Source organism: Babylonia areolata, chromosome 12, assembly GCF_041734735.1.
Source record: "Babylonia areolata isolate BAREFJ2019XMU chromosome 12, ASM4173473v1, whole genome shotgun sequence".
In the NCBI taxonomy this organism is placed as follows: Eukaryota; Metazoa; Mollusca; class Gastropoda; order Neogastropoda; family Buccinidae; genus Babylonia; species Babylonia areolata.
Genome location: NC_134887.1, coordinates 28,774,586 through 28,787,458, shown reverse-complemented (window position 1 = coordinate 28,787,458; position 12,873 = coordinate 28,774,586). Strand labels below are relative to the sequence as shown.

The window sequence follows — 12,873 nt, the reverse complement described above, 5'->3', positions numbered from 1 at the left end:
TGTTTGAACAAAAAATGATAACAACGACTGCTCTTGTTGTTGGGTCAGAATATCAGATCAAAGTGCCAAGTTTAGAGAATACAAAAAATATAAATATAATAGTAAATGCAGTTTGCATATAATTAAGCTTCATTTTTGACTCACTTGTCTAAACAAAGTGAGTCTATGTTCTAACCCGGTGTTCGGTTGTCTGTGTGTGTGTGTGTGTGTGTATGTGTGTGTGTCCGTGGTAAACTTTAACATTGACATTTTCTCTGCAAATACTATGTCAGTACTTTGTCAGTTGACACCAAATTAGGCATAAAAATAGGAAAAAATCAGTTCTTTCCAGTCATCTTGTTTAAAACAATATTGCACACAAAACAATTTTTTTAAATGAAGCCTAATTATATGCAAACTGCATTTACTGTTATATTTATATATTTTGTATTCTCCAGACTTGGCACTTTGATCTGATATTCGACCCAACAACAAGAGCAGTCATTATTATCATTTTTTGTTCAAACAGGAACTTCCTTTGCTAAGCATGAAAGTTTTATTTATTTTGCAAACGTTTTGGTGCAGATAGTAAAAAAGGGAAATTACTGTGTAATTAATGCTAGGGGACTTAATATGCTTTAAACTGATCTTTCTCATCTTAAACATTACATTTTGAAATTATACTCAATACATAAAAAGCTTGGATTTTTTTTTTTTTTTAGTGTATCACAAGTGAGTCTTGAAGGCCTTGCCTCTCTTGTTTATCTTTTTGTGTCCATCCCAGAGGTGCAATATTGTTTTAAACAAGATGACTGGAAAGAACTGAATTTTTCCTATTTTTATGCGTAATTTGGTGTCAACTGACAAAGTATTTGCAGAGAAATGTCAATGTTAAAGTTTACCACGGACACACAGACACACAGACGCACACACACACACACACACACACACACACACAGACAACCGAACACCGGGTTAGAACATAGACTCACTTTGTTTACACAAGTGAGTCAATGAAAAGGATTTCCGGCGGTATAAAGAATGGTTGCAGTATCGTCCGTATTGTTAGTTTCAGTATTTATGTTTAGATAACCTATACGGAGTCCTTGCTTGGTTGGCCACGAGTCAGAAGCGAACGACATAGTTAGATTACTTGGGAATATGAAGATAGAGAGCAATTTCAACTCAATTTTGAATAATAAACTTTTAAGATAAAAAAGCAACAATATTATCGTAGCCGACCTAGTTGCCAAATTACATAATTACAGACCTACAATATATTCGCAAAGAATATCAAACAGCTCTCTGCAGTTACTTAAGTTACATGTAAATTGCATAAATAAATTCAAAGCTCAAAAACAAGCTATTTCGGAGTACCAGATTAATTAAGTCCGATTGTCACAATCACACACACGCACAAATAAAAATCTCAGTTCTCAGTCAATCGTTACAAGGAAGTGTGTGTTGTGTGTGTGTGGGTGGGTGGGTGTGTGTGTGTTTCCCCAAAGAAATCGCGTTATTGTAACGAGCCTTGACTCAGTGAGACGTATTGCATGCAGATCTGCACTGAAGCAACTCAAAGCAAACCATTTTGATCGGGGAAATCTCGCGGCGATCATTCAGTTGATGCGCGCGCGAGCACGGGTGCGTGATAATGCGTGTGTTTGAGGGTGTGGAGGCGGGGTGTGTGGGGGGGAGAGGGAGTGGGTGGTGGGTGTGTGTGGTGGGACGGGAGGGGGGGGGGGTGCACGGGGAGAGGGTGTGTGTGTGTGTGTGTGGGGGGGGGGGGGGGGGTAGGGGTAGGTGTGTGTGTGTTTCTGCCCCACCGAAAAAAAAAACAAAAAAACTACAACAACCGCACTATTGTAAAGAACCTTACTCAGACATTCCTACTCCGCTGCACTGAAGTGTCCAAAGCAAACTAAGATGAGACAACAACAACGACGACGACAACAACAACGACGACGACAACGACGACGACAACAACAACGACGACGACGACGACAATAAAAATAATAAAACAATAATAATAATAATAATATTAATAATAATAACAACAACAAAACAACAACAACAATAACAATAATAATAATAACAAGATAACAACAACGATAATAATCATTATAATAATGATAACAACAACAACAACAATAAAAATAATAATAATAATAATAATAATATGATAACAGCAACAATAATGATAACAACAACAATAATAATCATTATAACAATGATAACAACAACAAGAACAGTAATAATAATGATGATGATGATGATGATGATGATAATGATGCTGATGATGACTTCAACAACAGCAACAGCAACAAGAACAAAGGCAATACAGAAAATTATAATGATATTGATAATGATAATAATAATAACAATAATAATAATAATAAGAAGAAGAAGAATTATGATGATGATGATGATGATAACAAAAAAACACAAAAACAAACATATATTACTCGCTCACCACAGTACACAAACAACACTCACCACAGCACACAAACACACAAACAACACTCACCACAGTACACAAACAACACTCACCACAACACACACACCCAAACAACATTCACCACAGCACACAAACACACAAACAACACTCACCACAGTACACAAACAACTCTCACCACAACACACAAACAACACTCACCACAGCACACAAACACACAAACAACAATCACCACAACACACAAACACACAAACAACAATCACCACAGCACACACACACACAAACAACACTCACCACAGTACACAAACAACACTCACAACAGCACACAAACAACACTCACCACAGCACATAAACAAACATCACTCACCACAGCACACAAACATCACTCACCACAGCACACAAACAAACAAACAACACTCACACCACAGCACACAAACAAACAACACTCACCACAGCACACAAACAAACATCACTCACCACAGCACACAAACAAACAAACAACACTCACACCACAGCACATAAACAAACATCACTCACCACAGCACACAAACATCACTCACCACAGCACACAAACAAACAACACTCACCACAGCACATAAACAAACAAACAACACTCACCACAGCACACAAACAAACATCACTCACCACAGCACACAAACAAACAACACTCACCACAGCACATAAACAAACAAACAACACACACCACAGCACACAAACAACACTCACCACAGCACATAAACAAACATCACTCACCACAGCACATAAACAAACAAACAACACTCACCACAGCACACAAACAAACATCACTCACCACAGCACACAAACAAACAACACTCACCACAGCACATAAACAAACAAACAACACTCACCACAGCACACAAACAAACAACACTCACCACAGCACACAAACAAACAACACTCACCACAGCACATAAACAAACAACACTCACCACAGCACACAAACAAACAACACTCACCACAGCACACAAACAACACTCACCACAGCACATAAACAAACAAACAACACACACCACAGCACACAAACAACACTCACCACAGCACATAAACAAACATCACTCACCACAGCACACAAACAACACTCACCACAGCACACAAACAAACAAACAACACTCACCACAGCACACAAACAAACAAACAACACACACCACAGCACACAAACAAACAACACACTCACCACAGCACACAAACAAACACTCACCACAGCACATAAACAAACAAACAACACACACCACAGCACACAAACAAACAAACAACACACACCACAGCACACAAACAAACAAACAACACACACCACAGCACACAAACAAACAAACAACACACACCACAGCACACAAACAAACAAACAACACTCACCACAGCACACAAACAAACAAACAACACACACCACAGCACACAAACAACACTCACCACAGCACATAAACAAACAAACAACACTCACCACAGCACACAAACAGAACGTCAGGACGGAAGTGGTGCCCATGGTATGGTCGTCGCTACAGCCCACCAACCAGCTGATGTCTCCTTGATTCCCTGGTCAGCCAACCAACTGGTTAACTCACTGTCCAACCAACCGTCTGACTGACTGACTGGCTGACTGACTGACTGACTTAGTGGCCAAGCTGACAAGGGCAGCCTGAGCAGCCAATGAATGGTCTGCGAAGCCAGCCAGGTTTCTGGCAGAATATTAACTGGCTTGCTAGTCACATACCTACTTTGACAGCTAGAAATATCTGCTCTTGTTTAAAAAAATAAAATAATTTTAAAAAAAATTAAAAATCTGATTTTTTTTTTTTTTAAGCTGCACTTCCACGGGTCGGCAGTTTCTTGCTGGTTTGTTGCTGGTTGTCAGTGCTGGTAAACATTGAGCAGCCAAACTGGGTCAAGAAGTTTTTATTTGGATCTGTTTGTATTTCTTTTTCTTTTCTTTTTCTTTTCTTTTCTTTTCTTTTTTTTTTTTATATCACAACAGATTTCTCTGTGTGAAATTCGGGCTGCTGCCCCTAGGAAGAGCGCGTCGCTACACTACAGCGCCATCCTTTTTTTTTCTTTTTTTTTTCTGCGTGCAGTTTTATTTGTTTTTCCTATCGAAGTGGATTTTTTTCTACAGAATTTTTGCCAGGAACTACCCTTTTGTTGCTGTGGGTTCTTTTACGTGCGCTAAGTGCATGCTGCACATGGGACCTCGGTTTATCGTCTCATCCAAATGAGATATAATTATGCATAAACATGGTGAAATACCGCTGTTACTAAACACTTTTTTTTCTTTTTGGTGGTGGTGATGGTTGGTGGTGGTGATAAATTGTTGTTAGCGGTAGTCTAGTCAGTGGTGGAGGCCCAACACTTAGCTTATATCACAGATTGACATAAGTTTACATTTGGGCCAACAGCAAAGTGAGAGTTGTATTATCAATGGTTTCTCCGGTCAATGGGAAACCATTTACAGCTTTGTCTGTTGTGAAGGACTATGACTCTCAAACTAGGAGGCAAAATTGCACTGGCTCTTAGTGCTGCAGCTTTATGGGCTAGTTGGTCTTTGGGAACCATCCCCAACGCCGACTGTCCTAAAACCCTCTTGGCCGAGAGAATGGGGATGTACTTGGGCAAGACACTTTCCACTATAGTCACAAAGTTCAGCCCAAATAGTTGGAACGGCAGTTGCCTCCTCTGCTGTTCGGGTGGTCATAGTCGGACACGACTGACTATCATATATGTATGCATGAAAGAGAACTCAAAACTCAAAATGCAAAACGCGTTTTGTTTTTTTGTTTTTATAAACCCTCTTGGCCGAGAGAGTGGGGATGTACTTGGGCAAGACACTTTCCACTATAGTCACAAAGTCCAACCCAAATAGTTGGAACGGCAGTTGCCTCCTCTGCTGTTCTGACGGTCATAGTCGGACACGACTGACTATCAGATATATATCTATAGTCAGTGGTGGTCAGTTGTTGGTCAGATCATTTGTTGGGTGCAAATGCTCGGGCACGCAAATTTTCTGTCGAGAGTGCCCAGTTGACACTCAAAAATTGATAGAAAGAAAATTAATTAAAAGACTCACCAAGAAAGCAAGCTTGAACGTAGTTGATCAAGAGGAAAGGTGGAAGGTGGCAGAGTGCCAATGGTCGAGACGCTCATCTGCCAGTGATACAGTGTCCATGAGGGCCTGGGTTCCATTCTATCCCGCTCTCGCCTTTTCTCCCAGGTTTGAGCGTCTTGCCCTCTGGCAAAATCCTCTCTGATAGGCAGGTAGGTAGGTAGGTACACACACACGCATACACACACACACACACACAACACAGTAGTATGTGTAGTGTGTGTGTGTGTGTGTGTGTGTGTGTGTGTGTGTGTGTGTGTGTGTGTGTGTGCCTGACTTAGCACGTGTGAATCTGAGCAAGTGAACTTTGTCTAGTGATAATTATACCTCCATCGTCGGTTTTGGGCCACGTCAGAGACGGGCAGTGTGCCAGTACCTTAACTTTCCGCGATCGCGAGCGATTTAGCAGACGGTCTCGCTTCGCAGAACTAATATATATATTTATATATATATATATATATATATATATATATATATATATATATATATATATATATATATATAAGAACGAATGAAACAAAACAAAACAAAATAAAATGAAATAAATAAGTAAATAAAAGCCTTCTCATACCACCTTCCTCCCTCGCCTTCCCCCCCCCCCCCGATCCCCAACCCCCACCCCGTCCTGTCCCCGTGCCCCCCCCCCCCCAGCACACACACACCCTGTCTACCCCTCCCCACCCCTCTCGTTTACTCCACCCTCCCCGCCCCCACCACCCCACCCCATCCCACACCACCACAACCCCCCCCCCCCCCCAAACCGACCCAACCCTCCACTGTTCATGTCCAGAATTTCAGCAACGTCATCGAATGTTCATGCCACCACAACAAGACAAACGTGTTGTATTGTGCAGCTATGGCTGTCATACAGACAGGTGGGAAAGACCCGGAGGACTAGCGTTGTAGGGGGCGGGGGGCGGGAGGGGCGGTGGGGGACCGGTGGGGGGTGGGGGTGGGTGGCAAGGGGAGGGTGGTGGGCCGGGGGTTGGGGTGGAGGTTCGAGAGGGGGTCGGGGGGCGGGGGGGCGGGGGGGGGGTGGTGACTGGCGGGAACAAAATTCATGATAGTGACTTGTAGGGGTTGAACCCAGGTTTCCGCCTACTGTGTGCAGTTGTATTGAGGTTTGACAGAACAAGTCCAAACAGGGTGATGGTCTACTGCACTGAAACCAAAAAAAAAAAAAAAAAGAAAAAAAAAGCGTTCACAGAATGCGTTTGCTTTGTGGTGTGGGGTGGGCTATGGGGGTGTTAGAGAGAGAGAGGGGGGGGGGGAGGGAAGGAGGGAGGTAGAGAGAGGAAAGAAAGAGAGAGAGGTAAAGAGGGAGATAGGGGCAGAGAGAGAGAGAGAGACATATAGATGAAGAAAATAATCAATGATAAAGGATATTGCCGCTCAAAGGGAAAGAGAGAGGAGAGAAAGAGAGGGGGAGAGAGAGAGGGGAGGGGTGTGGGTGGGGGGGGGGAGAGAGATGGGAGACTGAGAGGGAGAAAGACACACAGAAAGGGAGTGAGAGGGAGAAAGGTGGAAGAAGGGAGAGAAAGAGAGAGAGAGAAGGAGAGGGAGAAAGGGGGGAGAAGGGAGAGAAAGAGAGGGAGAGGGCGAAAAGGGGGGAGAAGGGAGAGAAAGAGAGAGAGAAGGAGAGGGAGAAAGGGGGGAGAAGGGAGAGAAAGAGAGGGAGAGGGCGAAAGGGGGGAGAAGAGAGGGAGAGGGCGAAAGGGGGGAGAAGGGAGAGAAAGAGAGAGAGAAGGAGAGGGTGAAAGGGGGGAGAAGGGAGAGAAAGAGAGGGAGAGGGCGAAAGGGGGGAGAAGAGAGAGAGAGAGAGGGAGAGGGAGAGAGAGAGGGAGAGGGCGAAAGGGGGGAGAAGGGAGAGAGAGAGAGGGAGAGAGGAGAGGGCGAAAGGGGGGAGAAGGGAGAGAAAGAGAAACAAACACAACAGAGACACAGCATACCGAACCCGATAAAGCATCACCCTTTCCGCAATCTAGAACACACACACACACACACACACACACATATACACAGAGGCACACACACACACACATACACACACACACACACGCGTACACACGTATTCACACACACACACACACACACACACGGAACAGGTTTTCCAAGACGAGCAACAACCCTCACCCCCACCCCCACCTTTACTCTGCCCCCTACCCCTGAGCCTGTCCTACTTTTATTCATTTCATTTTATTTTATTTTGTTTGTTTTATATTTTTCCCTTTATCGGAACTGTTAGGGGATTTCCCTTCAAAATGTCCCGGAACTATTTTTAGCACGCAGACAAGGTATCGCTTTTGTTTTGTTTGCTCTTTGTGTGCATGCGTGCTTTGCCACAGTGTGTGTGTGTGTGTGTATGTGCCGTGCATGTGTGTGCGTGCATATGTGTGTGCTTGCGTGCGCGCGCGCGTGTCTGTGTGTGTCCGTTCGTTCTTTCGTTTACTGAACGTCTTTTCACTATAAGTGATAATAAGACGATTGTATACATGTACTGATGTGTGTGTGTTGTGTGTGTATGTGTGTGTTTGTGTGTGTGTGCGCGCGCGCGCGTGTGTGTGTTCGTTCTTTAGTTTAGCGTCTTCTCACTGTAAGTGATATCAGACGCGTGCGCGCGCGCGCGCGCGCGCGCGCGCGTGTGTGTGTGTGTGTGTGTGTGTGAGCTCTCCACCTGCTGTGTACACAAGTGCTCGGCCTGTAATCAGCAGTCGATCTTTCCTTCTTTGACCAAAGAAGGCACAGGGGGCATTTCAGATGCGACTACTGTATCCTGTCCCTTGAGAGACATGCGATGCCCTTCCTTCCCCCTCCCAACCCCGACCTCCCCCCCCTCCCCACTCCCCCACCCTAATCCCACCATTTCCTCTGTGGGTGGGGTACGTATTGTGCAGACACACACACACACACACACACACACACACACACACACTCCCCTGTCCCATACACATACCTATCACAAACACATACATACACACACGCACATACACACACTCACTCACATTCAGAAAGACAGACAAAGCACACACACACTCACTTGCTTGCATACACACACACACACACGCTCGCGAGCACATACACACACACACACTTTTGCAAGCACAGACAAGACACCCATCGCACACACACACACACACACACACACCATACATACACATAAGCAAGCAATCACATGCACACAAATACTTCAATCCAATTTCAAAGCGTTTGACATCAACTTCAAGAGATGACACCATTTAATATCATCATCACCACCGCTGTCTTTTCACATTCCACAGAACATTCACAGGTACCTTGTCACTGAGTGAGAATTAACACAACTATGTACACACACATTCTTAAATCTATGCATGCACACACACACACACACACACACACACACACACACACACACGCTCACAGCATTCACACATAAATCAACGCATCTGCATGCACACACACACACACACACACTCACACAAACACACACACCTTCTTATGTAATTTTCAAGTCTATATACATATTTACACATCAACAGACAATATTATCAGTACAAATTTGTAACAAAAATTGATCCGGTGAGAATTTCAACATGGATAATGTTGTGACTTTTTTGACAAAGCTAAAAATATAAACTTTTATCCTTTTTTTTTCTCCTCAGAGGTAAACATTTGCTCCACAACCACAGTATTCTATGCAGTCATACAGATAAGAACCTTCAGTTTCCCGATGGCCACCTGTACAACTACAAGAATCATTTTTATTATCTTTATCATCATTATTATCAAGAACCCCCCAATATTTGAGATTCAGTCCATAAGCATTTATTTCATGTTTCATAACCATCATTACTACATGAACCTTTTAAATTTTCAAGTTCGGCTAATAAACATTATTTCTATACATGATCATAATTTGCTATTATCACTACTTGGCACTTGTCAAGTGCAAAGGCAGTTTAAATCAAAACAAAAACAATAACTGTACACATAATATATCGAGCCACTTTCGTTTAAGCATACAACCCCATTTGGGGTCATTCCCTTCCAGATCGGGACATTTATAAGAACTATTGCACGGATCATTAAGAAGAATACAAAGACTGCATAGAGGCTACACCTTCGCCTTCCTTCATTCAGCCCATCTGGAGGAAGGTGGCAGAATGGTTAAGACGCTCAGCTGCCAATACAGAGAGTCCGTGAGGGTGTGGGTTCGAATCCCGCTCTCGCCCTTTCTCCTAAGTTTGACTGGAAAATCAAACTGAGCGTCTAGTCTTTCGGATGAGACGATAAACCGAGGTCCCGTGTGCAGCACGCACTTGGCGCACTGAAAAAGAACCCATGGCAACGAGAGTGTTGTCCTCTGGCGAAATTACGTAAAATGAAATCCACTTTCATAAGTACACAAATATGTAAGCATGCACTCAAGGCCTGACTAAGCGCGTTGGGTTATGCTGCTGGTCAGGCATCTGCTCAACAGATGTGGTGTAGCGTGTATGGATTTGTCCGAACGCAGTGACGCCTCCTTGAGAAAGTGAAACTGAAACTGAAACATTCAGCCCACTAAAGTGACTTGGAACAAAAGGGGAAAAAAAAGGGGGTACGCTAACATAACCTGAACATTACTTTTCTTTGTCTTTCTTTTATTAACATCTCTTTTCTTCTCTCTCTCTCTCTCTCTCAGCTTATTACTGTCTTGTTTGTTGGTTGTTTTTTTTGGGGGGGTATCAAATGGAAATCTTGCATTGTTATCACCGTGGGTAACTGGACCTTTCCGCATGCACCCTCCTCACTTTGTCGTGTCTGCAGTGCTTGTTCATGATGTTGGTCTGTATTTGATCTGGTCTGTTAGTACTGACTGTTGGTTCCTGCTTGTTCGTTCGTTCGTTCGTGCGTTTTCGTCGCCTGTGGTTCTTCTCTATGTGTTTTCCTGTCATTGTCTCATATCGTTGTGCAGGTTCACGATGCTTTTGATTCTTCAAAGTCCACTCTTGTTTTTTTTTTTTTTTCATTTTTCACTTCATTTATCAACAGCACTGAACAGGTCTTCCATGTCAGCATGACGTCAACATCATAAGGACTTCAATGTCAACAGGCTTTTACTAATAAAAGCACTGAACAGGGCTTCAAAGTCAACATGACGTCAACATCATAAGGACTTCAATGTCGACAGAGCCTCGACTTTGCTAATAACAGCACTGAACAGGACTTCAGTGTCAACAGGACGTCAACATCATTAGGACTTCAATGTCAACAGGCTTTTACTAATAAAAGCACTGAACAGGGCTTCAAAGTCAACATGACGTCAACATCATTAGGACTTCAATGTCAACAGGACTTTGACTTTATCAATAACAGCACTGAACAGGACTTCAGTGTCAACAACGTCAACATCACAAAGACTTCAGTGTCAACAGGCTTTTACTAATAATAGCACTGAACACGACTTCAGTGTCAATATGACGTCAACATCATTAGGACTTCAATGTCGACAGAGCCTTGGCTTGACCAATAACAGCACTGGACAGGACTTCAGTGTCAACAACGTCAACATCATAAGGACTTCAATGTCAACAGGGCCTTGATTTTGCTAATAACAGCACTGAACAGGACTTCAGTGTCAACATGATGTCAACATCATAAAGACTTCAATGTCAACAGGACTTTGACTTTACCAATAACAGCACTGAACAGGACTTCAGTGTCAACAACGTCAACATCATAAAGACTTCAGTGTCAACAGGCTTTTACTAATAATAGCACTGAACAGGACTTCAGTGTCAACATGACGTCAACATCATTAGGACTTCAATGTCAACAGGCTTTTACTAATAACAGCACTGAACAGACTTCAGTGTCAACATGACGTCAACATCATTAGGACTTCAATGTCAACAGGCTTTTACTAATAATAGCACTGAACAGGACTTCAGTGTCAACATGACGTCAACATCATTAGGACTTCAATGTCAACAGGCTTTTACTAATAACAACACTGAACAGGACTTCAGTGTCAACATGACGTCAACATCATAAAGACTTCAATGTCAACATGACTTTGACTTTACTAATAACAACACTGAACAGGACTTCAGTGTCAACATGACGTCAACATCATAAAGACTTCAATGTCAACATGACTTTGACTTTCCTAATAACAGCACTGAACAGGAATTCAATGTCATCAATATTTCAGCGTCAGCAGAACTTCAGTGTCAGTAGAACTTCAGTGTCAACAGGTCTTCACTGTCAACCAGACCTCAACGTGAGGCCCTCAGTGTCAACCAGACCTCAACGTCAATCCTCAGTGTCAACCACCTCAACGTCAGGCCCTCAGTATCAAACGGACCTCAACGTCAGGCCCTCAGTGTCAAGCGTACCTCAACGTCAGGCCCTCAGTGTCAAGCAGACCTCAATGTCAGGCCCTCAGTGTCAACCAGACCTCAAAGTCAGGCCCTCAATGTCAACCATACCTCAACGTCGGGCTCTCAGTGTCAACCATACCTCAACGTCAGGCCCTCAGTGTCAACCATACCTCAACATCAGGCCCTCAGTGTCAACCATACCTCAATGTCAGGCCCTCAGTGTCAAGCAGACCTCAATGTCAGGCCCTCAGTGTCAAGCAGACCTCAACGTCAGGCCCTCAGTGTCAAGCAGACCTCAACGTCAGGCTCTCAGTGTCAACCATACCTCAACGTCAGGCCCTCAGTGTCAACCAGACCTCAACGTCAATCCTCAGTGTCAACCAGACCTCAACGTCAGGCCCTCAGTGTCAACCAGACCTCAACGTCAGGCCCTCAGTGTCAACCATACCTCAACGTCAGGCCCTCAGTGTCAAGCAGACCTCAACGTCAGGCTCTCAGTGTCAACCAGACCTCAACGTCAGGCCCTCAGTGTCAACCAGACCTCAACGTCAGGCCCTCAGTGTCAACCATACCTCAACGTCAGGCCCTCAGTATCAACAGGACTTCTATGTCAGGACATCAATGTCGACACAGGACTTCAGAGTCCTAAGAAAAGACTCCAGCCATGAAGGGAAAGAACCAAGCTGACAAGTCAAGAACCTTAAAGCCTTTCTCACTTCACATCACCTATGCTTCAAAGCTCAGTTGCCATTTTTTTAAAATTCTTAATTATTCTAATTTTCAACTACTGTATTATCTAGAAATATCTCATTGATTTTTTTAAAACTCAAATTCATACATTTTGCCAAGAATCAAGAAACAACAAAACTTTGTCTTCTTTATAGATACGGAAAAAAAAGTATGAAAACAAAAAAAAAAGAAAAAAAAAATCACATCAATATGTTACCTCAGCTCACCTCGAGCGAAAAAAGTAGGGAAAATTT

At 43.4% G+C, this 12,873-nt stretch overlaps 1 protein-coding gene across 2 annotated transcripts in view; it reads right to left on the bottom strand.

Moving 5' to 3' along the window:
• The window catches only part of LOC143288133 (uncharacterized), a 23,026-nt gene extending 18,926 nt beyond the window's left edge, over positions 1–4,100 (bottom strand). For both annotated transcript variants that reach the window (XM_076596422.1, XM_076596423.1), the window contains exon 1: positions 3,894–4,100. In XM_076596422.1, the coding sequence (XP_076452537.1) occupies positions 3,894–3,935 (42 nt within the window). In that variant the 5' untranslated portion in view covers positions 3,936–4,100. The remainder of the gene's footprint in view (positions 1–3,893) is intronic.
• Positions 4,101–12,873: the final 8,773 nt, after the last annotated feature.